The sequence below is a fragment of the Polypterus senegalus genome, chromosome 2, assembly GCF_016835505.1.
Source record: "Polypterus senegalus isolate Bchr_013 chromosome 2, ASM1683550v1, whole genome shotgun sequence".
NCBI classification, from domain to species: domain Eukaryota; kingdom Metazoa; phylum Chordata; class Cladistia; order Polypteriformes; family Polypteridae; genus Polypterus; species Polypterus senegalus.
In genome coordinates this window covers 4,822,919-4,847,154 of record NC_053155.1, presented here as the reverse complement: position 1 = coordinate 4,847,154, position 24,236 = coordinate 4,822,919, and the positions used below count along the sequence as shown (strand labels likewise).

The 24,236-nt window shown below is 43.5% G+C and overlaps 2 protein-coding genes across 5 annotated transcripts in view; both read left to right on the top strand.

The window, feature by feature from the left end:
* The window catches only part of LOC120521401, a 302,230-nt gene that overhangs the window by 116,329 nt on the left and 161,665 nt on the right, over positions 1–24,236 (top strand). The gene's annotated exons all lie outside the window — the stretch shown is intronic.
* Positions 1–24,236, top strand: part of LOC120521375 (NACHT, LRR and PYD domains-containing protein 12-like) — a 112,459-nt gene that overhangs the window by 46,850 nt on the left and 41,373 nt on the right. For both annotated transcript variants that reach the window (XM_039743033.1, XM_039743032.1), the window contains exons 10-12: positions 15,577–15,751; positions 17,929–17,994; positions 18,081–19,770. In XM_039743033.1, coding sequence (XP_039598967.1) covers positions 15,577–15,751; positions 17,929–17,994; positions 18,081–19,498 — 1,659 coding nt within the window. In that variant the 3' untranslated portion in view covers positions 19,499–19,770. The remainder of the gene's footprint in view (positions 1–15,576; positions 15,752–17,928; positions 17,995–18,080; positions 19,771–24,236) is intronic.

The following is a 24,236-nucleotide window of genomic DNA, read 5'->3' as shown; positions in this document are numbered from 1 at the left end:
CTGCCCGAGGCCGGTCCTCTCAGGACAGGAGTCGGCATCCTTGGCTCCACGGCTGCGCCCTGTAAAACATAATGAACAGGTCTGGGGTGCTGCCCGGCGTCCCTGCCACTCGGACGTCCTCCTTGGACAAACCCTCCAGACATGACCAGCGTGACCACAAGAAAAGCACAACCGACCCCCTCCAGCTCGACCCTTGCGGGAACGGAAGCAGGCAGGAAACTCCTGCCCCTTCGCCCACTCCGGGGAGGGCTGGTGGCGTGTTAAGCCCCTCCGCAGCGTAGCCCTCCTGCAGTGCCACCTAACGGGCTTACGCTGCACCTTGTCAGGAGTCCCCGACCTCTTTGTCCGGGTCCTCCTCTTCCTCTGGGGTGCACGGACGGTCTGGGTCCCCTTATGGGAAGAAGGGAGACCCTGTGCCGCCTGCACCCCTTTAGACGCATCATGAGACCGGTGCAGGCAGAGGGGACGGGTTGTTTGGCAGCCAACATCCACCAGCTGCCTCTCCACACGTTCCTCTGCCACCGTATCGGTCCACACGGCGGCGTCTTGTGTAGTGGGCGGGGCGACCTGGCAAGCAGCACTGATCATATCCGCAGCCGTTGCGCTCCGCCCCCTTTCCTCTACGGCCCAGGCTTCACCTACCTGAACCGCTGTGTCCTGCAGGCAGGAGGTTGACGCCCCCCGTCTCTCCAGCCATTTAACAACGGCCGCCATCGGGGCGCCGATCTTCCAGTCCAAGTCCTCCTTCGTCTCCTGCAGGACCTGAAAAACCTTAACTAAGGACTGCAGAGGAAGGAGAACATGTTTCAACTCCTCTACAGCCCAAGAAAAGTTAATGCGTTGGTCGGCGCTGGACTTGAAGTCCCCTTGTTTCCTCCCACCGACGGCGAGCCAACAAGACCCTGCGGACCCTCCGCAGGTCCGTTTGGGAGTCCGAGAGGCTCGGGGAGAAGGTCCGTCACCCCCGCCTGCGAACTGTCCTCGGCGGGCGACACACTCCCCTTTCCCTGTTTCGAGAGGGGAGCTCCTGCTCCTCTAGCTGAGCCACCGCATCGGGAAACTCCTCCGGGTTCTCCTCCTCCGGCTCACTGGCCGGCCCAAAGGGAAGACACAGCCCAGCCTCGCTCTCCCGCCGCTCTCTGCGCCGTCACGCCACCTAACAGAGGCCATCTGCCCGCCAACAGGTGGTTCGTCCCTCGGGGTCCAGGAGGTAGGCTGACGCAAACGCGGAAAACCCTTCCTGTGGCCCTTCCCTCTTGAGCCCGTCACCTACCTCCGGTTGTGACCCGTGGAGCGGGCCGGCATGCCGGCGTCTGGAGGCTGGCTTCTGTGTCCGCCCGGCTTTCTTTTTCCCCATGGCGCGGTGCCTGTAGGTGGTTTTTTGCGGCCTCAGTTGCGCTGTGCTGTGCTGTGCTGCGCTGGCTGGCTTGCTTGCAGCTGCGAGCGCGTTCTCTCAGCGCTGTGCTGCGGCGTGTCGCCGGCAAGTCGTGCAGGCGCGCCTCGCCGCCGCCTCGGTGGCGCTCTCGCCGGGAGCGTGCCCTGCTGCAGTCCAAAGGCCGCTCTCAGCGCTGTACTCACAATAGAGCACGCCTCTGCCTCGAGCCGCCGGCACTGCGGTGCGGTGTGCGCTCCTGCGCTGAGCTACACGTGCCCCAGGTGTTGTGCGGGCCGTTACACACAATTTTTATGCAGGTCCCGTCCAAATGGACGGCCCGGAATCCTGCCGACTACGCCAGATGTGAAAGGCGCTATATAGCGCCCGACCCGGCACAGACCACGCAGAGGCAACATGTACAACAACACACAGGTTTTATTTTTCAGCCGTGGGCACGCCTTCCCCGTGTCCCACAGGCCCAACACAGTCCCAAACACAGTCCCAAAGCACAAACTCACAATTCTCCACCACTCCTCCCAGGCAAGCTTCGTCTCCTTCTTCCTCCCAACTCTGGCTCGCCGAGTGGTGGTGGCTGGGCCTTTATAGCCCACCGAAGCATTCCAGGTGATTAACCACCTGGTCCCGATTGCACCTCCGGGTGGGGCTGAAAGCTCGTCCAGCCGGGCTGTGGGAAGCAGGCAGCTCCCCTAGCGGCCACGCCGGGCCCCAACCAAGCTGTGGAGGACTCCATCTCCCATGGAGCCCTGCGGGTGGTTGGGGAGTCACCGACGGCCAGGGAGGCTGCCACCAAGCGTCCCGGGGGAGGTATTGGACTTCCCATGGCGGCTCCCCCGGAACATAAGAAGCAGAGGCGTTCCTACCGGGCATGGGACCCGGCTGTCCTTCACACCGCATATTGTAAGGATTGTCTTTAAAAAAAAAGAAAGAAGAGCAATAAGCTGTACATTAACATTATTCCACTGATAAAGTCCTTCAGGTGGGACTCCGCTGACTGCTGGCTTCTTGGTGGTGCCTGTTCTTATGGAGTCTTTGTGAGGAAGAGGCGGGATTATGAGCGGAAGTGGAAGTGACATCACAGCTCTTTGTGCTGTCAATCTTCTGTGCTGAGGATGGAAAAGTGAAAAGCATGAGAATGATAGTGCCACCACCTCCCATTTCGGAGAGGAATTACCGTTGTTAAGTGAGCCCTGAAACGGTGTCTTATAATTAGCTTTGAACAACTTCAGGTTACCAGTAGGGAGACTAAGGCTAATTTATCAGTTGTCCATATTTGACTGGTATATCCTACCAAAAATAGCCATTAAGCCACAGTAGGCTTAAGGTAGATATTATATGGCCTAAGAGGGAGACAGATGAGGGGAAACATTCAACATTTAATAGGAGAAGGCAGCGTTGGTATTAATGAGAGAGCAGGCACAGGCCATTCTGAAGGTGCACTGAAACATCATGATGTCTGAGAATGAAAGGGCAGCACCAGTGAAGAAGAAGGAGGAGGGCTGTTCCATGAAGGTGGTGCATATGTATAAAGAACACCTCAGCTGGCTTATGAAGAAGAAACTCTTTAAATTATGTGGACAGCTCTATACTGAAGCAAAGCTTACTTTTATTGACATTGATTTGATCTGCGTGATAAGAGGAAAAAGTTGGTGGCCAAGGGCTCAGGTGTCACAAATGGTGGCAGCGGAGACAATGTCCATTCTTTGGTTGGGTGTCTTGTAGTTAGTAGGCTGAGGATGGACAAGGCAAGTGAGGAGACCACCACAGGGTTGAAGCATGCAAATAGGCGCTAAGATTATTAACAACAATGTCATTGTGCAAAAGGTGCAATCTTTAATTAATCCCTTGGGATTAATATAGTATCTATCTATCTATCTATCTATCTATCTATCTATCTATCTATCTATCTATCTATCTATCTATCTATCTATCTATCTATCTATCTAAGAGAGAAATCCATAATGAATACTGAAATGAATAAATGTACCCTTAAAAACAAAAGGGTGTCCAGCCATAAAAGCAATAAATAAGCACATATCAAAAACCACAGTAGAAATGTCCAAACAGTCCTTCGCAGAGCAGCAGCCCATCCAGCAAACTCCAGACAACACATTGGACAACTCAGTTCCACATCCCTTTCAATGGCACACCTGGAAAATAAATTGTACTCTTAAAACCACCTGGTTAATTGGGAGGATGTCTTTGGGCAAATAAAAGCCCATGTCAGAGCACAGTGGTCAGTGGTGACATCAAACATGGTTCCCTCTAAACACTCCTGTTCCACTCTGTAATAATTCATCTCCAGATTCCACTGATCATGAAGCACATCCTTGTACTGAATTTGCACGGCCCCCATAGCCTGAGGTCAATATGATCGGTTTGGACCTCAAAGAAGAGCTGAGGATCTGGCTGGGCTAGTGTAGGTGGATTTTATTACAAGGTCCTTCAGCTTCTAGAAAGCCTCTGACATGAATGAGACCAGTGCCAGGGACCCCTTTTCTGATAACGTGGTACAAAGGGGTCACAAAGTCAGCCAAACAGGAAGTAAATTATGGAACTTCTCTGTCATTTCCAAAAAAATGCTGTAACTTTTTAGCTCAGTAGGTTCAGGATAGTTTTGATGACCTCCACCTTCTCTCTGTCCAGATGAACCCCTGCATCAGACATCACATGCCCCAGGAAAATAAGCTGTTTTTGCAGGAAACATCATATTAAGAGAAAGATGAGCCCATTCCAGGCTGGAGAAAACCAAGTTGAGGTCTCATGAGTGTTGGTGCAGGTTTGGAGAAAAAAATATGATGCCATCATCTACTGTATATATACACATATCAGGATTTTCCAATGAATCCCCTCAAAACCTGTTCCTTTAAACTTTGAAAAGTGTCCCCTGCTTTTTTAATCCAAAGGGCATCACGCAGAAATGGAAGAATATCTCTGATATTACTACTGCCATTTTTCCTATGCTGTTCTTATCCATCTCTACCTGCCAACAGCTAAAAATCAGGGCTCCAGTCATGGATTCTCAAATATCATGTACCAAAGGCATGGCGTAGACATCCAGGGGTGTTTCAGTATTTAATGCTCATAGTCTACACAACATCTACAAGTGCTGTTAGGGTTTGGGATTAGAACTACAGGTGTCTCCCACGCTGAGAATGATCTCACCATGCCCTCCTTCTACACCTTAGTCACACTGTATTTTATGATTTGATTTTTCTTGGGAGAAACTCTCTGTGCTGTTTATCTGAAGGATTTTTAGGTTGTCTATAACACCTGCTTGGTTCACTTAGTAACATGAAAAGTGTCACTGATTCACATAAATGACATTCAGTGCTGATATACGTTACACTGAAAAAGATTTGGGAACTCAGGTGAATATTAAACACTAAATTACCCCAAGCAGTACACCCCAGAAACATCACAACACAATCACCACAATAATCTTATAAGACAGAAATGCATTGAAGGACAAAATTCAATATCCTTGCTTGACAACAAAATGTCACTTACTGTCCCCTTTACAAGTACATCATTAACAAACACAACAAAAACAGAAACAGAAATATTGAGAAAATATCATCCTCAATGAACTGGAAGTGACTCTGATGTCACAAGTCCCCAGCCAAAGTTTTTAGTTGTTTGCCCACCAGAGAGTCTAAGAGAGGCTTTAGTATTTGTGTTCAAAGACGTACGTCTTAAAAAGAAATTAAAAACATCCTCCTCTCACACCTTCCTCACCTTCAATGCACTCCCATATCTTCAGGTCACTTTGATTTCATTATGAACTCGTGTAAATGAAGCTCCTCACTGACTACTTGACTTCTTTCCACCATCCACTTCCTAGTTATCCTTAGTTTTCTCACCAATCAGCTTGCACTGGACATTTTCCATATAATTCTGGGTAATTCCTTTAAGGGCAAAGACAGGCAGACTACAAACCCAGGGGACTGCATACTGACACATTCATTAGGGCAGACCATATTAGCGAGACAGTTAGCTGTGATTTTCACCAATAAATAACATTTCTGTTTTTATGTATTCAGAGACAAGTCGCTCTCATCCATTCACTCATCTAACTCACTGACACAATTAATGAAGGATACCATTAAAGAAATGTCATTTAGTCTAAAAGGAAGGTACAGCTGAGTATCATCTGCATACGAGTGACAATGAATGTGATGTTCTTTAATGAGAGTTCCCAGTAAAGGTGCGAGTACTGAGCCCTGCAGGACACCATATTCAGCCTAATGTGACACCACTAAGTGACTCTCTCAGGGTGACACAAGCTGTGATCTGTCTTGGTCTCTGCTATTTGTGGTACAGCTGGCTTATTTACACACCGCGGGCACTGAACATCACAGCGCAGTCCTTGTTGCAGATTCTACACCTCCGATCTTCTGTTCCCATTCTAAACCCACCCTACGTTTATGTCAATTAGTGGGCTGCATCCTCCCATATAATTTATTATTTCAATCAACATTTTGCTGCATGTTAATAAACTTCACTCTTTACAATGATAATAATAATGCAGCCATCAGGTTGTTTTAGTGTAATATAATTCTGAGGACATATTTGTTCACTCTCTACTTATAGAGTAACCATTACTGTGGATTCATAAATTCTTCACACCCCTTCACTTTCTGCACACTTTATTATGTTGTAGATTTCATTTTATGTGGATAATCTCACCACCCCAGAATGACAAAGTGAAAACACATTTTCAGAAAGATCTGCAAATTTATTAAACATCACAAACTGAAATCTGTTCTTTCCTTGAAGTATTCAAAGCCTTGCTGTGGCACTCCAGATTACACTTGGCCATCTTGTTTGCTTTAATTCTTCTTGAGATATGTGGAGAATTTGATAGGAGTCCACCTGCGGCAAACTGATTTCACTGGACATCATTTAGAAAGGCAAACGTACCTGTGTATAGAAGGACCTCAATTCACGCTGTATGTCAGGACAAAAACCAAACCATGAAGTCCACAGAACTCCTTGTAGTCCTCTGTGATCAAATGCTTGTGAGGCAGAAGTCAGGACAAGGGGATAACTGCACAGCTAAAGCTTTGAATGTTCCCAGGGAACAGTGGTCATTAAAAATAGAGAAATGGAAGATGTTTGAAGCCACCAGGAGTTGGTCATCCAGCAAAGCTGAATAAGCAGGCAAGCAGGGCCTTGGTCAAGGAGGTCATCAAGAACCCAATGGTCACTCTAATAGAACTTGAGAAGTTCTCTGCTGAGATGGGAGACCAGTCACTGCTTATCACCTGCCTAATGCCATGCCTAGGGTGAAACATGGTGGTGCAGCATCATGCTATGGGGTGCAGAGACAGGTGACTGGTCAGAATTGAGGAATGGATGAATGCAGCCAAATGCAGAGAGGATCTTGAAGAAACCTGCTATAAAATGCACACAACCTCTGACTGGGGTGACGGTTCAATACCAAGGCATCAGCCAAGACATCGCTGGAGTGGCCCAGGTAAAGCTCAGGCTAAACCCCATAGGGCAAGTGTGGAGAGGTCTGGAGATGGCAGATTACAGATGCTCCCCATCCAGTCTAATGAAGCTTGAGAGGATCTGCCAGGATGAATAGAATCAACTGCCCAAATCTGGGTGTGTAAAGCTTGTGGAAACTTACCAAGAAGAGTTGAAAATGGAATTGCTGTCAAAGGGGCTTCAACAAAGTACTGAATTAAGGGTCTGAATACTTGTAGGAATTTGAGATTTCGGTTTTTGATTTTCGTTCAAATTTGTAAACCTTTCTGGTCACATGTTTTCACTTTGCTATTACGGGTTATTAAGTGTGGAGTGGTGGTCAAAAATGGCAAATTTCTTCATTTAAAATGAAATGTACAACCCAAAAAAGTGTGCAGAAAGTGAAAGGTTTGAAGACTCATTTCCATTTCTAATTTATTTATTGATTTTTTAACTTTAACCAAAAACAGCAGAAATCACCTCGTACACTAGCAGCTACTGGTGTTTGACTGACTTGAATTGAGAATCAGAGAGGCAGATGAAAGAGTAAAAGAGAGAAATCTACAAAATATGACGTCTCTGAAGGTCGCTTATTCCAAGTGTCTATCGTTCTTTGAGTAAAGAAAAACTTCTTTTCCTTAAACTGTAAAGGCTCAGCTCTTTTAATCTTTCCTCATAACTCACCCCCTGTAGCCCTGAATCAGCCTAGTCGCTCTTCTATGGACCTTCTCTTGTGCTGCTACGTCCTTTTGTAGCCTGGAGACCAAAACTGAACACAGGACTCCAGACGAAATCTCACCAGTGTTTTATAAATCTGTGTTGTACTCTTGATTTTCCAACCGCCCATTGTGTATTCAAACCTCACATTTGTACTTCCTCCATGTAATTCTTTACATTTACTGACATTAAATTTCATCTGTCACAAATCTGCCCAAGCCTGTATGCTGTCCAAGTCCTTCTGTGATGATATAACGGATTCCAAATTATCTGCTAATCCACCTATCTTAATATCATCTGCAAACTTAACCAGCTTGTTACTTATATTCCTATCTAAATCATTTATATATATTAAAAATAGCAGCGGCCCCAGCACTGACCCCTGCTGGTCACCTCTTTTAACATCAGCTCATTCTGAGAAGGTTGTTTGATTTCCGCCTGTTTAATCTGAGCAGCTCTTCTCCCTCTACAATTTCCAAATCCCTCAATACCTCCTTAGTAGTCCCTGTTACCACTCTGAGGTTATCCACTTCCTCACTTGTAAAGACCTCAGAAAAATGTAAGTTTAGGGCATCTGCTATTTCCCTGTCTGTATCTTTTAATTCCCCTTTACTATTTCTGTGGCACTTGACCTCCTCCTTGACTGTTCTTTTACTACTAAAATACTGAAAGAATCTCTTAGGGTCGTCTTTCTCCTTATCTGCTCTATTCCTCTCCGACCATCTTTTAGCCTTCCTGATATCCTTCTTAATGGTTGCCCTCATGTTCTCATACACTCTACGATTCACTTTGAAGTTATTAGTCTTATTTGTTTGTTTTTCCCTTTACAGCTTTTTTTTTAAAATCTTTATTATACAATACAATACAGTTTATTTTTGTATAGCCCAAAATCACACAGGAAGTGCCGCAATGGGCTTTAACAGGCCCTGCCTCTTGACAGCCCCCCAGCCTTGACTCTCTGAGAAGACAAGGAAAAACTCCCAAAAAACCTTGTAGGGAAAATTGGAAGAAACCTCGGGAAAGGCAGTTCAAAGAGAGACCTCTTTCCAGGTAGGTTGGGCATGCAGTGGGTGTCAAAAGAAGGGGGTCAATACAATACAATACAATACAATACACAGAATAAGAACAAATCCTCAATACAGCATAAAAATGAAAATTTTAGAAGTACGGAGCAGAATTTAACAGTAGATGATATCACATAGCTGCCTCACAGTTAGGAGACCCGGGTTCGCTTCCTGGGTCCTCCCTGCGTGGAGTTTGCATGTTCTCCCCGTATCTGCGTGGCTTTGCTCCGGGCGCTCCGGTTTCCTCCCACAGTCCAAAGACATGCAGGTTAGATGGACTGGCGATTCTAAATTGGCCCTAGTGTGTGCTTGCTGTGTGGGTGTGTTTGTGTGTGTCCTGCGGTGGGTTGGCACCCTGCCCAGGATTGGTTCCTGCCTTGTGCCCTGTGTTGGCTGGGATTGGCTCCAGCAGACCCCCGTGACCCTGTGTTTGGATTCAGCAGGTTGGAAAATGGATGGATATCACATAATAAGATTTGGATATTTTTAGAGTTCTGGAGACCTCATTCCATGGCCAGCCAATCCGATGAAAGGACCCCTCTTTCCCATGATTCCTGCGATCCTCCATCAGGGATGACTTTACCATAGGCAGGCAAACAACTTGGCAGGTGGGCAGTGGCACTAATTGCCACATTTGAGTACCGAGAAGAGAAACAGAACAGGTGAGGGTTAGTATTCAAATATAATTATCATGTTACTTATGTTGTAGTGCTAATGACTAACAACAGAGATGCAGTCTGTACAGTTAATCAGCAGCTCTAGTCAGGATATGCTAAACTGAAGTAGTGAGTCTTCAGCTGAGATTTAAAGGCTGAGACCGAAGGGGCATCTCTTATGGTAACAGGCAGACCACTCCACAGTTTAGGGGCCCTGTAACTAAAAGCTCAACCTCCCACTGTTATTTTATTAATCCTTGGAATCCTAAGCAGACTGGCATCTTGAGATCTTAATGTGCTCTCAGGTTTGTAAGTCATGATAAGTTCAGACAAGTAAGCCGGACCTCAGCTATTTAATGCTTTATATGTTAAAAGGAGGATTTTGAAATCTGCCCTAAACTTAACCGGGAGCCAGTGTAAGGATTTAAGAACTGGAGTTATGAGTTCGTATTTTCTTGTTCTTGTAATAATTCTTGCAGCAGAATTTTGGATTAACTGGAGGCTGTATAGAGAACAGTTTGAACAGCCAGTGAACACCGCATTGCAGTAGTCAATCCTACTAGAGATAAATGCATGAATTAATTTCTCAGAGTCCTGTTTATTTAGAAAGCACCTTAATTTCCTAACATTTTTAAGATGGAAGAAAGATGATTTGGACAACTTTGTAATATGTGCTTTAAATGACATGCTAGAGTCAAAGAGAACTCCTAGATTGTGGGCTGATTCAGTAAAATTAATTGGGATTCCAACTGAGTTAAATGATGACAAAATATTACTGTGATCAGCGTCATTCCCTCCAACAATTAACATCTCTGTTTTATCTGTATTTAAAGACAAGTAGTTCTCATTCATCCACTCCTTTAATTCACTAACACAACTAATTAAAGACAACATCAGAGAAACTTCATTTGATTTAAATGATAGGTATAACTGGGTGTCATCTGCATACGAGTGAAAATTAACATGATGTTTTCTAATGCTAGATCCCAGTGGAAGCATGTAAAGTGAAACCAGTAAAGGTCCCAGTTCTGAGCCCTGCGGGGAACTTCTGTGTATAATGATGGAGTCCTGTCAGCACATTTCTGTACGATTTGATAAATAAGATCTAAACCCTGTGCCAACATCATTTTCTAGCCTCTGGAGTAGAGAAAAGCCAAGCCAAATGACCCCTTTTATTGGCTAACTAAAAAGATTACAATATGCAAGCTTTCGAGGCAACTCAGGCCCCTTCTTCAGGCAAGATGTAATACAGAAACTGAAGATTCCTGTGTTTATATCCACACACTAGGACAAGAAACAACATTGGTAAATCTTTAAATGAAAACTCTTAAATGTAAAAAATTAATAGGTTCATTCAGGCTAAGATTAATTTAACAGGAGATAGAAGAACAATGTATGGTCAAGATCTTTAGATAAGATGACTGTCCAACAAAGTCCTTTGAAGTTTGTGATGAGTTTTTCCAAACATGTGAGTCTGTAGAGACAACAGACAACACAGACAACCTGACTACAGATCTGCATTGTTTTAGTTAGCCAATAAAAGTGTCATTTTGCTTGGCTTTTCTCTACATATAACACAAGTCTCCTTTCCTCCACTCTTCCCAGGTGGCTTTAGTCCAACTCTGACTCTCAAGTGGACAGAGGTGGCCCCCTTTATACCAAACCTGGAGGTGTCAAGGAGGTAGCACTCCTGGGGCAGGCAGGAACCCCTAAAAGTTGGGACAGCACCCCCTGTTGGCACCCATGGAGCCCAGCATGCTGCCCCACAAAACTACAACTACCAGCATGCCCACCAGGCACATAAATGGGCATACTGGCCCAGGAATGCTGCCACCCAGTGTGTTGGGGGAGCATGCACTCTTTGGAGGCCATCTTCCCTGTACACCCACTACACTGGCATCCATGCCACATAAGAGTACAGGGTTAATTCTGGCCCTGCTGTCCAAACTGACCAAAACGCAGAAAGCAAAGGGTTATGGGAGAGGAAAGTTTTCAGCGTTAGGTTTATGTTAAAGTGGTGGAGAATCAGCAGAATTGTTACAGAGGGACTTGAACAGCACACTGGCTCGGGTAGATTTGTGGATGATGAAATTCAATATTACACGTATCAGACATGGGAAGTAGAAATGTGGGGTTTAAATGCACAATGAAGGGTTTGAAACTTGAAAGTACCACTCATGAGAAGGTCCTGAGTCGTAGTGGACTCATCATCATAATGGCTAACACGGTACAACACCCTAGTACTATAGCCTCTGGAGTAAAATAGACAGGTCAATGGTGTCAAACGCTGCACTTAAGTCCAACAACATAATTACATTGGAGTTTCCTTCATCAGAGGATATCAGAATGTCATTTACAACCCGTGTTAGTGCCATTTCTGTACTATGACCAGTGTCTATCGAAAACCAGACTGGAATTTCTCAAATAAATTGTAACCTGGAATGAGCCTGTCAAGGTGTGACTGAAGCTGTTGTATTTGATTTTCCAACCGCCCATTGTGTATTGAAACCTCACATTTTACTTCCTCCATGTAATTCTTTACATTTACTGACATGGTAAATTTCATCTGCCACAAGTCTGCCCAAGCCTGTCTGCTATCCAAGTCCTTTGATATATAATGGATTCCAAATTATCTGCTAATCCACCTATCTTGGTATCATCTTTAACCAACTTGCAACTTATATTCCTATCTAAATCATTTATATATATTAAAAATAGGCTGGCCTAGAACTGACCCCCTGCTGGACACCTCTTTAACATCAGCTCATTCTGAGAAAAGGTTGTTTGATTTCCGCTATTCAGAGCAGCACTGTCCTCTATAATTTCCAAATCCCGCTGTACCTCATTAGTAGTCCCTGTTGCCTCTCTGAGGTTATCCACTTGCTCAGAACACCTCAGAAAAATGTAAGTTTAGGGCGTCCGCTGCTGCTTCTGTATCTTTTAATCCCCCTTTACTATTTCTGAGGCACTTGACCTCCTCCTTGACTGTTCTTTTACTACTAAAATACTGAAAGAATCTCTTAGGGTGATTCTTTCTCCTTTATCTGCTCTATTCCTCTCCGACCATCTTTAATCCTCCCTGATATCCTTCTTAATGGTTGCCCTCATGTTCTCATACGGTCTACGATTCACTTTGGAGTTATTTAGTATGTGTGGGTCTAGGTCTGACTTTTTAAGTAAAGGTTTAATGACTGACACTTTAAGTGCAAGTAAAACTCAGGTACGGTGCCAAAGCAGTTTAATGAACTTAAGTGCATCAGGTACGGTGATGCAGTGGTGAACTATTGAATAGAATAGCTGCAAGAACATCCATTGCACTTTTTACTAGTTTTGTTGGTCATTTTAGAAAGGAAAGTTAAGACTTCCTGCTCAGTTACAGGATTAAAATTATTAAAGTGCTGAATGCAATGTGCGACAGGGTCTGCTAAGATAGTATTTGGTTTGTAATGTGTTGCTGAGATCTGGGATCTTATATTTTTAATTTTCTCATTGAAGAAGTTCATAAAGTCTGTACTGCTAATGTCTGATGGTATTTTGCACTGTTGATCTGAATTCCCATTTGTTAATTTAGCCACTGTTCTAAACAGTACCCGAGGATTTTATTATTGCTATCTATTATTGTAGAATAGTATTCTGAGCGAGCTTTAAAGAGAGCTTTTTATATTTTTTAACACTCTCTGTCCATGCAATTTGAAAGACATGTAGCTTTGTTGTTCTCCATCTGCGCTCCAGTTTTCGACACTCTAATTTAAGAGCTCAGTATTTTCATTAAACCAGGGAGAGTTTCTATGTGCTTTGATCACTTTTGTTTTTAGGGGAGCCACTGTGTCCAGAGCATCTCTCAAGGTCACATTATAATGAGATGTTAGCTGATCTAAATTGTTTTCCGCGTTTACATTTGATGTTAACTGATCTGAATGGTTTTCCACAATTACACTCGACTTACTCAAGGTAAGTCGAATTTTGAAGCAGAATTACAATCTAGATGTCGCACTGTCTTTGTTTTAATCTGTGAGTGTGTTGGCAGGGCAGAACTAAATCAAATGTAATTAAGAAGTGATCGGAAATAACTTCATTTAATGGAGTAATATTTAAATTTTGAATTTCAACTTTGTAAGTTATAATTAAATCTAATGTATGGTTATGATTATGAGTTGGACCTTTGACAATCTGACAAAATCCTACTGAATTTAACAAATAAGTAAACCATTTGCTAAAAGTGTCAGTTTCCACATCAATGTGTACATTAAAATCCCCCATCAGTACTACGTGATCATAATTTATAGTCAAATCAGATAGACGGTTGCTAAATTCAGTCATGAACAATGAATATGGCCCTGGTGGTCTGTAGACTAGCACTATAATTGTGTTGGAATCTGTTTTAATATTTAAAATGAATGCCTCAAAGGATGTAAAGTTGCCTAAATTTTTAGAAGTGATTTGCATTTTGTTACAATGAATTATTCCAAGGCCTCCTTCTCGACCAGAATCTCTAGACTTATGAAGGAACGAGTATCCATCTGGTGACGCCTCAGCTAGGGGGACAGTGTCACATTTACTAAGCCATGTTTCAGTAAGAAGACACAGATCAGATTTTGTACTTAATATGATATCATTTATCAAAACAGCTTTACTGCCAAGAGAGCGAATGTTCAATAAACAGCATTTAAAACTGCATGGTTCTTTCTGAACTGCTGATATATTTTTTGTTTTAATTTGAAGTCAATTTCTATTACAGATGCCCTGGTGGAGGGTCTGGTTTTATCCCTTGGTCTAATTATACACCTTATTTTTTGGTTATCAATTAATTTAAGGTTTGTATCAAGACTACATTTACTGGATGCCCCACAACAAGGGTTTTGGGTAACAGCTTCAGGAATATAACAGGTGGGATAAAGAACAGCCTGTGATTTAAGATCACATGACTGCGGCCTGGATGGTGCTCTAATCAGTCAGCAGAGTTTTTTTTTTAATTTCCTTTTAATTCCAAATTTAGGTCTGTATCTGTCCTGCTTTACATATAACACATTTTTAAACCTGTTCCACTGCTCCTCAACTGTCTCCACATTTAAAAGCTTATCCCAGTCTATCCTACTTAGACTTTGACTCATCTGCTCAAAATTAGCCCTACCAAAGTTCAACTTAACATTTTTTTCTTTGTATCTGCACTCTTACAAAATACTGAGAATTGTATTACATTCTGGTCACGTGACCCAAGTGGTCCAATCACCTCTACACCCTCAATTCTATCCTGATTATTACAGAATACTAAACCCAGACAGGCTTCACCCCGTGTTGGTGCTCTAACATGCTGTGTCACTGAGTACTTCTAAACACGGCTGCTCTTGTGCTCCACCATTTGCAAGGTTATCAGAGTTAATATTCAGGTAGTTAAAGTCCCCCATGACTATGGTGTCCCCTGTAAATGTGCCCTTTTTAATATTACTAAAAAGATGAAATTACTGTCTGCATTGGGTGGTCTGTAACACACTCCTAAAATAAGACCTCAAACTTAAAATTTAAATGACAAAAATATTTATTTATGTTAAACTAATATATTAGCACAAAACACATACATAGAAACATTTATTGGGGTGAGAACTCCTGAATGATCATTAAGAAGGGAATGGAAAAAATGTGTTTGATAAAAAATATTCTAACAAGATGTCCAAATTGACAACACTCGCTGTAAGTTCTCCAGTGTATTATGAGTTCTTCTTTGTCAAGTTAGTTATTGTGTTCTATAAAACTCGAGTTATAAATGATAAATTGATCTTGAATATCCCTGTTAGCGCTACCTTGTGGAGAGTTTCTGTCCATGCAGTCTGCTCACCTCTCCATTCACACTCTGATTCTTGGCCTTTTCACTTTAAACGTCGTCAGTTCTCATCTCACCAGCCTGATGTTTTCCTCACTTTGATTTCCTTTAGACAGATCACCTTCATCTAAGGCCTCCATTACTTTCACAGCTCAATTATTTCTTAGATTCCAAGCTCAGGTTTGAGGTTTCTTTATCTGTCAGTAAAGTTTAAAATTCAATTGTTATTTAAATGTTTACAGCTTTGGGCCTCATCTGAGTGTTTATTGTCAGGGTAAGAAAAAAACCAAAGACAATCCAATGAAGATGTGAAATAACATCACTGGCAGGACAGGAGAGATGATGACATTCTTAATATGAACACCAAAGGGAATGCTTCAGTTTAAATGATCAGCACTGGTCACCCAGTGGTCATCTCTAAACTGGACGTCTGCTCACTCCAATGTCTTTCAGGGAGTCAAAGTCAAAGAAGAGTCTGAGGGCACACCAGGTGTGGAGTCCTTCATTGATGAGGTGATGAAGAAGGACAAAGCAGTGCTGGTCAGCCTGTGGGAGGCGCTGGCTGAAGAATTTGTGAGATGTCCGTCACCAAATGTGAAAGGAATCCTGGATGAGGTGACCGAGTGGGGTGAGTTGCTGGTCTCATTTTATTAAAGTCACCGAGGACTCTTCACTGTCCACACGCATATGATAAGAGGAGGATGTAGAAGCACAGAGCAGAATAAGACCTTCCAGCTCAATTAGTAGACGTGTTCCAGCAGTCTGGCAGGGGCCACCAGAGGGAGATCTAGACTGACAGCCCTAGATGTTTGGTGAGGTTGTGTCTGGCCAGGAAGAGGAGACCAAGAGTGACCTTGGAAGAACTGCAGGAATCTTACCTAAAGAGGCCATTGGTCACAGGTCCAGTAAGCTTGGAGTTATGGGAGTAATGGTGGACAAAGGGGTGACTGGCAGGAGGAAGAGGGGCCTGAGCATTTAAGAAATCAGAAGGTGTTTAAGTGTATGGGGAAAGTGAAAGAGCCTCCATACATGCTAGAAAGACCACCATCTGTTGAATAAGGTGGGCCAAGAGGGGCTCCTCTATTTTGTCACTTTTGTGTCTTTTATTGTTATTATTTGAACTTATATCGCCTTTTTTTGTTTATTTGGGTTTTCCTGGTTATTTTCTGGGTTCAGGCTGTGCTGCAGCGGCCCCTCCAGTTCAGAAGACCACTAGACTCACTTTTAAACCTTTCAGAACTATGGAAAATATAATGGAAAATAAATTAGAGGAGCATTTAGAGGACATGATGATAATCCACTCGACAAAAACCAGTTTATGATGGGAAGATCCTGATGAGCCAATCTGTGAGACCACAGCCTCTCCTGCACTCCATGAATTTGCTCCTTCCTTGGTTCTCCGTGTCATGAGTTACTGATAGCTGACCAAGCAAGGAAGCTGCTTGACGGCTGTGCTCTTAGAACTTTTATACTCAGTCATTAATTATAATAATAATAATAATAATACACTTTTTTATATTGCAGGTTTTTTACACACAAATGTTAACAGATTGCTACTCAACAATCAAATTGATCACACTCTCACAGTTAATTAAAAGCAATTTAAGATCACAAAGTCCTCCATTTCATCTCCATTCTCTCATCATTCACTTCATTCATTCATTTCATTCATCCTCTTATTCCAGCCGAGGGTTTTGGGGGTCAAACAGTCCTGATGGCTTCAGTCTTAAGGTGGGAGTTGGCCCTGGACAGACAGGAGCATATTAATGATCTGTGTATGGTGTTTGTTTGTTGGTGATATCACATTATTTATTTTTATTGCAGATTCTCCTGATTTTATTGATATTTTGGAGATGTCATCTTGTTCCTCATTTGATTTTATGGACACTTTGCTGTATTGCTCAATCCATGCTCAGCACGCTTATGCATAGCTGGATGTTGTGAGGGTTACACGACAAGACACGATATTTTGGTTCAGTATGTCATTTGAATTTCCTTTGGTTTCTTGTAGCTCGTTGAACTTTTCTGATTGAACTAACATTTAGTGTGCTGACCTTTACAAACTGCATTGGCTCTTCTCCTACTGAGCCCTAATAACGGCCTTCCTTGATCTCATCCACTCTGACCATACAGACTGTCTAAGTGGTGCAGCTTCTTAGCTTCTTTCAAATACAATATGGCAGACCCCACTCCTGCACCAGCCACATGGGATCAGTTTGGTGTCTGCAGTTCATTTAAGCTGCACATCATTAGGAAGGTCCCAGGGCTCACTGTGTGGAGTTTACTTGTTCTCCTCATGTCCACGAGCGTTACCTCTGGATGTTCCAGTTTCTACTCACAGTTCAAACACATGCAGGTCAGGTGGATTGTCATTGTGAAATTAGTGTGTGTGTGTGTGTGTGTGTGTGTGTGTGTGTGTGTGTGTGTGTGCTCAACCTACAATGGACTGGCACCGTGCCCAGTTGTTGTTCCTGCCTTTACGCCCAATGATTACCAGGAGAGGCTCCTGCTGCACCACAACCCAGGTCTGGATAAGAAGGCTAAGAAAATTGATGGATGGAAAGATGGATGGGTGGATTAGTGGATCATAAGCATGTGAGAGAAAAACAGGAGTACAGAGAGATGGAGACCAACAAAGACACAGGGAGAGCAGGCAGACCCCCCACAGACAGCGGGCACAGCTTGGACTCTGAAGTCTGAAGGCAGCAGTGCACACAAACTCTAAATGATTTTCTTCTTTAATGATGTGAAGCCCCCCTAAGAATAGCTGATGCTCGTGTTTATCTCCTCTGTGTTTATCCCCAGGACCGGACCTATTGAAGGAGATCCAGGCCAGCGCCCAGTCACCTCCCCTTGAGCCTCATATTAAAGGTAGGTGGTCCTCATGTCTCTGGTCAGTAGCCCCTCCAGTCCTCTGCTCATTCTGTCACCTTACGTGTTCTCATTTTGACTTTCAGACACCCATGAAACACACAGAGTCACTGTGTCTGAATCCACAAGACCTCTGGATGATCAGCATCCATCTGGAGATTCACTCACTAACGTGGTGGGCCTTGAGACTCAATACACAGAGCTGATGGTCATCAAACAGGACATTAAAGATGAACTGGTGAAGGCTGGGAAGACTCAGGAAAGACTTGAGGAAGAGGGAGCAATAAAGAACTGTGAGCGAGTCTGGACAGAGCAGCTGTTTAAGAGAAGACCTCAAAGTAAAACACCACCCAAAATCATAGTGGTCAGTGGAGTGGCAGGTACTGGAAAGACCACCATGGTCCAGAAGATCATGTCTGACTGGGCCAGAGGCACTCAGTACCAGAGGTTTGTGTTTGTGTTCCTGTTTAAATTCAGGGAGCTCAACCTCCTGGACAATGAGCCACAGATGTCTCTGACCGCACTGATTGAAAGGCACTATAAACATCTCACTCGTGACAAACTAATGGAAATCCTGCAGAAACCTGAATCTCTGCTCTTCATACTTGATGGGCTGGAGGAATACAAACGCAAACTGAACTTCACAGACAGTCAGCTCTGCTCAGACCCAGACATTGAGGTGCCTGTCCACATCCTGGTCACCAGTCTGGTCAGTCAGACATTACTGAAGGGCTGCTCAGTCCTGATCACAAGCAGACCGCCAGCTCTGGGGTCTCTGGACTTGGAGAGAGTTGATGGATTTGTAGAAGTTGTAGGATTCTTCCCTGAACAAAGACTGATGTACTTTAAGAAGTTCTTTGGTGACGCTGATGTGGGCACCAAGGGTTTTCAGTGCTTGGAGAGTAACGCCATCTTGTACTCCATGTGCTTCAACCCCTCGTACTGCTGGATTATCTGCTCTGCACTGAAGAGCCACCTCATGACACCTGAAGAAGAGTGTGGAGCTGCCCCCAGTACTGTCACTGAGATCTTTGTGATGTTCCTTCACAACATCCTGACCAATCACAGGCAAGAAGATAAGGACCAAAGGAGGGTTCTGATCAGTCTGGGAAAGATGGCTTATTATGGGGTGGACAATAAGACTCATGTGTTTAATGAGAAACAGGAGATGTCCACCTTTGGTCTCCAGCCAGTCCTGTCCTCTTCGTTCCTCTCTGGTTTTCTGCACAGACAAAGCACTCAGGAGCACACGACGTACACCTTCTACCAGTTCACCTTGCAGGAGTTCATGGCCGCCTGCTCCTTCTACTTCGATCCATCAGGGGGTGTCGAGGAGCTACTGAAGAAGCGAGACTCGTGTAAAGGGGGCCGATTTGAGATTGTCACTCGATTCCTGGCAGGACTGGCTTGGTGTCCTGTGCTTAAAACAGTGGAGGGAATTCTGGGGGAGTTTGAGGGGACAGACCACACAGCGGATACAGGAGTGGGTGAGGCAGAAAGCTAAACAGGCGCTGCGAGGGGGAGATCAAAGTGAAGCTCTGCGAGTTTGTCACTGGCTCTATGAGACTCAGAATGAGGAGGTGATCAGAGACGCCATTGGGAAGAACTTAAAATGAGCTTTAGCAGTATGACTTTATCTGCTCTGGACTGTGCTGTGCTGGCCTCTGTCATCAGCTGCTGTGGAGAACTTCAGCTCCTTAACCTGTCATACACACCCCTGACCCCCGAGTGCATCAGGAGACTGGCAAAGGGGCTCAGCTGCTGCAATAAAGTTTGGTGAGTGATGCGACTTTGACGAGTTCAGTTTTATCAGTCAGTAAAGTCACTTTATGTAAATGACAGTCACTGAGGGGCACTGAGCTCCACTGTCATAGGACCTTCTAATAAGACCCACCCACTCAACAGGAAGTGATGTCACACTGTTAATGACATGCTAACTATGCTGCCTCATTCTTGGTGACCCACACACTTGACCTTACAGTGTCATCGCTGTCTCAGACTCTTCTGGTCATTAAAACAGACACTGAGGGTACACCACTGGGGTCATGAAGCAGATTGAACTCCATTTCATAACTCGTTGATTACACTGAGCTGATGACTGATCTGTAATTAAACTGTGCCACTACCTTAATGATAAGGCAGATCCCTACTAAGACTGTAGGTGGCACTACTGTCACCACATCTGTAATCTGGTGTGACGTTCTGGTCACAGTAGAGGAGAGCAGCACACGTGCATCATGGGACTGAAGGGCTTGTGTGACCGTGAGAGGCTCAGGGTGTTCAGCCTCTTGAGTCTCGAGCTGAGGACGCTGAGTGGGGACCTCATTGGTGTCTTCTGAATTCTCAAAGGCGTCCATCAAGCTGATTCAGTTAAACTCTGATTGTGTGTGTGAATCGTGTCTTCTGTTTTTATACGAGTGTCGAGTTTTCAGTGAATCTCACAAAACGTTTTCTTTTCCTTTTTTCTTCTTCTTTGCTCACTGAACTCCTCTTAGCTCTGTGCCCTTTGCTTAAAAGCTTTGTGCCATAAATTGATTTTTCTCCATTTATTTATCTGTTTAAAATGTTTTGTCATCTTTGTGTCTCCTTTGCTGTGGTGATGAAGTTTCTGGTAGTCCAGCCTGGTGGTCCCCTGTGTGTGTTTTCTCAGTGGTCCTGCCGGTGCTCACAGCTGTGTGTGTTTTTGAACAAATTCATAGCTGCACATAATCCTGACTGCCCTGCTCCTTCCATTTTGTTGTAACTGAGTTTGTTCAGAAAACAAGAATATGAAACTCCTCAAATCAGTGAAATGGACAGAAACGTCAGGGCAGCCCAAGACCACCAAAGTGCCTCAATTTACACTCAGCGTCCCGGGGACTCAGCACGTGTGTCACGTCTTCATGAGGTGGAGTGCTGAACTGATGGGGTTCTGCTGCTCATTGTGTTTCATTTTAACAGATTTTTGTCATTCATTGTGTGGAGTATCTGAGGTTGAGGTGCACAGAGGGGTCTCTACATGTATGTGGTGGGCTGAAGGGCTGAGGGAGGAATGGCCAGCGGGTGGTTTGGGGGTCTCAGGCAGGCCGCTCATAAAGCTCTTATTTCTGTGGAGCTGTTGGTGGGTTAGGGTTTCAGCATCTTTAGTCCAAAACAGAAAGTTAGGACCCCAGTGTGATGAATGAAATGTGAGCTCCTGCTGCAGGTCTTTGCCTGGTGGACATGGCAGTGGGTAGTTGTTTTTGTATCAGATTTAATTTGTTGGCCCCGTCTTAATACGTTTTCTGTCCATTTCTACTCCTGCGCCCTTTCAAACTTCTTTATTTCTGATTCAACTCCATGACTTCACAGATTAGGGACCTGTAATCAGTGGTCCACTGGTGTCCATGATGGGTGATCTCAGCCTGAACAACATGGCAAAGATCAGCACCGAGCACTAAAAGACATTCCTGCTATGGCACCAGACACAAGTCATCCATCTGAATAGGTGACACCTGCTCGTCCCCGTCACTTGGACCTTCTATGTGTGACGCTGGTCTTTCTCCTGTCTCTCTGATCACCTGTGCCATGTAATTCAGTTACAAATGTTAAAATGAGCTGAACTGGTCAACCCTCTGGCAGTCTTTAAGGTCACACCCTTTGACCCTGGGTTCATTCATGTGATTCAGACTTTCTATTCTAACATGGCGGCTCTCGTCTCATCCTTATATTTCTCCCTCCTTTCACATTTAAAGGGGCTCTTGACATGGCTGTCCTCTTTCTCTTCTCGTTTAGATCAGGGAGTCAAATTCAAGTTTCACTGAGGACCAAAAATAACACTCTCTGTACCATCTGGGGGCCGCAATCAGAGGGGGAGTTAGAGGTTAGGGGGCTCTCTGAGTAGTCCTTCCTAGCGTCCTGTTATTTTACCAAAAAGCAGAATTGATTTTAACAGACTTTTAAATAAAAGGACACTGCAGCCCAGCAAAGTCACTGGAGACTTGAAATGTAATGTGGGATTTGTGTCACTCGAGTGTGGGGGTCCTCAAACTCAGTCTGGGCACCGCATTTCTTTTTTTTTTTTTTTTTTTTATTAATTTTATTACAATCAATACATAGCAATCAAGTTTTACAAAAAAAAAAAATTATGCTAAGAACAGATCGATCCCCACCCTTGAGAGAGAGAGCAAGCCAAGCGGTGTAAAATTTAAGGCTTTTAAAAATACCTAAATCAACAAATTCTCTGTGCTTTATAAACATTTCAAAATATTACTGATTAGATCCTGCCATGTTTTGAAAAAGTCTGCACAGATCCTCTAACTGAGTATTTGATTTTTCCAATTTTAAATAATATAACACATCAGTTTCCCACTGACTTAAAAGAGGAGAGTTTGGGTTCTTCCAGTTTATCAGAATAAGTCTGCGTGCCAAAAGTGTAGTGAATGCAATCACAATTTGTTTGTCTTTCTCCACTTTAAGACCCTCTGGAAGAACCCCAAACACAGCTGTTAATGGGTTAGGAGGGATTGTGAGTCCAAGACTGTCTGAGAGGTAATTAAAATTTTTGTCCAGAATAATGTTAATTTGGAGCAGGCCCAGAACATGTGACCTAGTGAGGCTGGGGCTTGGTTTGCAGCGTTCACAGGTTGGATCATGCCCTGGAAACATTTTGGAGAGTTTTAGTCGAGACAGATGTGCTCGATATATAATTTTGAGTTGTATAATTGTATGCTTTGCATATGGAGCTTGAGTGAATTCTCTGCATTGCTACTTTCCACTCCTTTTCTGATATATTAATTGAGAGGTCATTTTCCCAGTGTCCTCTTGGATCTTTGAAAGGAAGGGATTGTAAAAGGATTTTATATATTGTAGAGATGGAGTCTAACTCCTTGAAATTGAGCAATAATTTTCCAGCGTGGATGAGGGTGCAAGATGAGGAAAATCTGGAAGGTTCTGTTTAACAAAGTTCCTGATTTGAAGATAGTGAAAGAAATTTGTAGCTGGAATGTTAAATTTGGAATGTAATTGTTCATAGGATGCAAAGACGTTGTCTATATAAAGATCTCTAAGCAAGTTAATTCCAAATTTTTCCAGATATTAAAACTGCATATGTTTGTGAGGGTTGAAAGAGGTGGTTCTTTTGCAGGGTGCCACAGAAAGAAGCTTCTCCGTCTTAAAATGCTTTCTACATTGGTTCCAGATTCTAAGTGAGTGGAGCACAATTGGGTTATTAGTGTATTGCCGATAGCGTGTGTTTATTGGAGCACAAAGCAAGGAATACAAAGAAGTACTGCAGGATTTTACTTCTATTGCGGTCCATGCCTGTGTATGTTCTTCTATTTGTGTCCAGGTTCTTATCGACTGTATATTTGCGCCCAGTAATAAAACTGGAAGTTAGGTAGAGCCATGCCCCTTCTGCCTTTTGTCTTTGTAGGGTCGCTCTTTTGATGCGTGGATGTTTAGAATTCCAAATAAATGAGGTTATTGTTGAATCTAATTGCTTAAAGAACGATTTATTAATGTATATTGGTATGTTTTGAAATAAAAAGGAGCTTAGGAAGAATATTCATCTTAACAGTGTTAATTCTTCCAGCTAGTGTGAGATGAAGGGTTGACCATCTATGCAAGTCTTGTTTAATTTTTTCCATGCAGGCGACGAAATTTTGTTGATAAAGAGCTTTATGTTTACTTGTGATGTTTACCCCGAGGTATTTAAACTGTTCTGCAATGATAAAAGGAAGGGTGTCTAATCTAATATTATATGCTTGAGAATTCACGGAAAGAGTACACTTTTATTCAGATTAATTCTGAGACCAGAGAGCTTTTGAAATTCTGTGAGTGCTGCTAAGACTGCAGGCACAGAATTTTCTGGGTCCGATATATACAGTACCATGTCATCTGCATATAATGAGATTTTCTGTTCCAGTCCTTCTCTGCTAATCCCCTTTATCTGATCAGTATTTCGACAATGTATTGCCAGTGGTTCAATGGCAATTGCAAACAGCAGTGGTGACAAAGGGCATCCTTGTCTTGTGCCACGTTCTAGTTTAAAGTAGTCTGAGCAAATGTTATTGATGCAAACTGAAGCTTCTGGGTTAGTATACAGTAATTTAATCCATGCACAAATGTTGGGCCAAACCCAAACTTCTCCAAAATAGTAAAAGGTATTTCCATTCAATCATGTCGAATGCTTTTCTGCATCCAATGATAATAATATTTCTGGGGTGTTTGATTTAGTTGGTGAGTATATTACATTAAACAGGCGTCGAAGATTTGAAGATAAG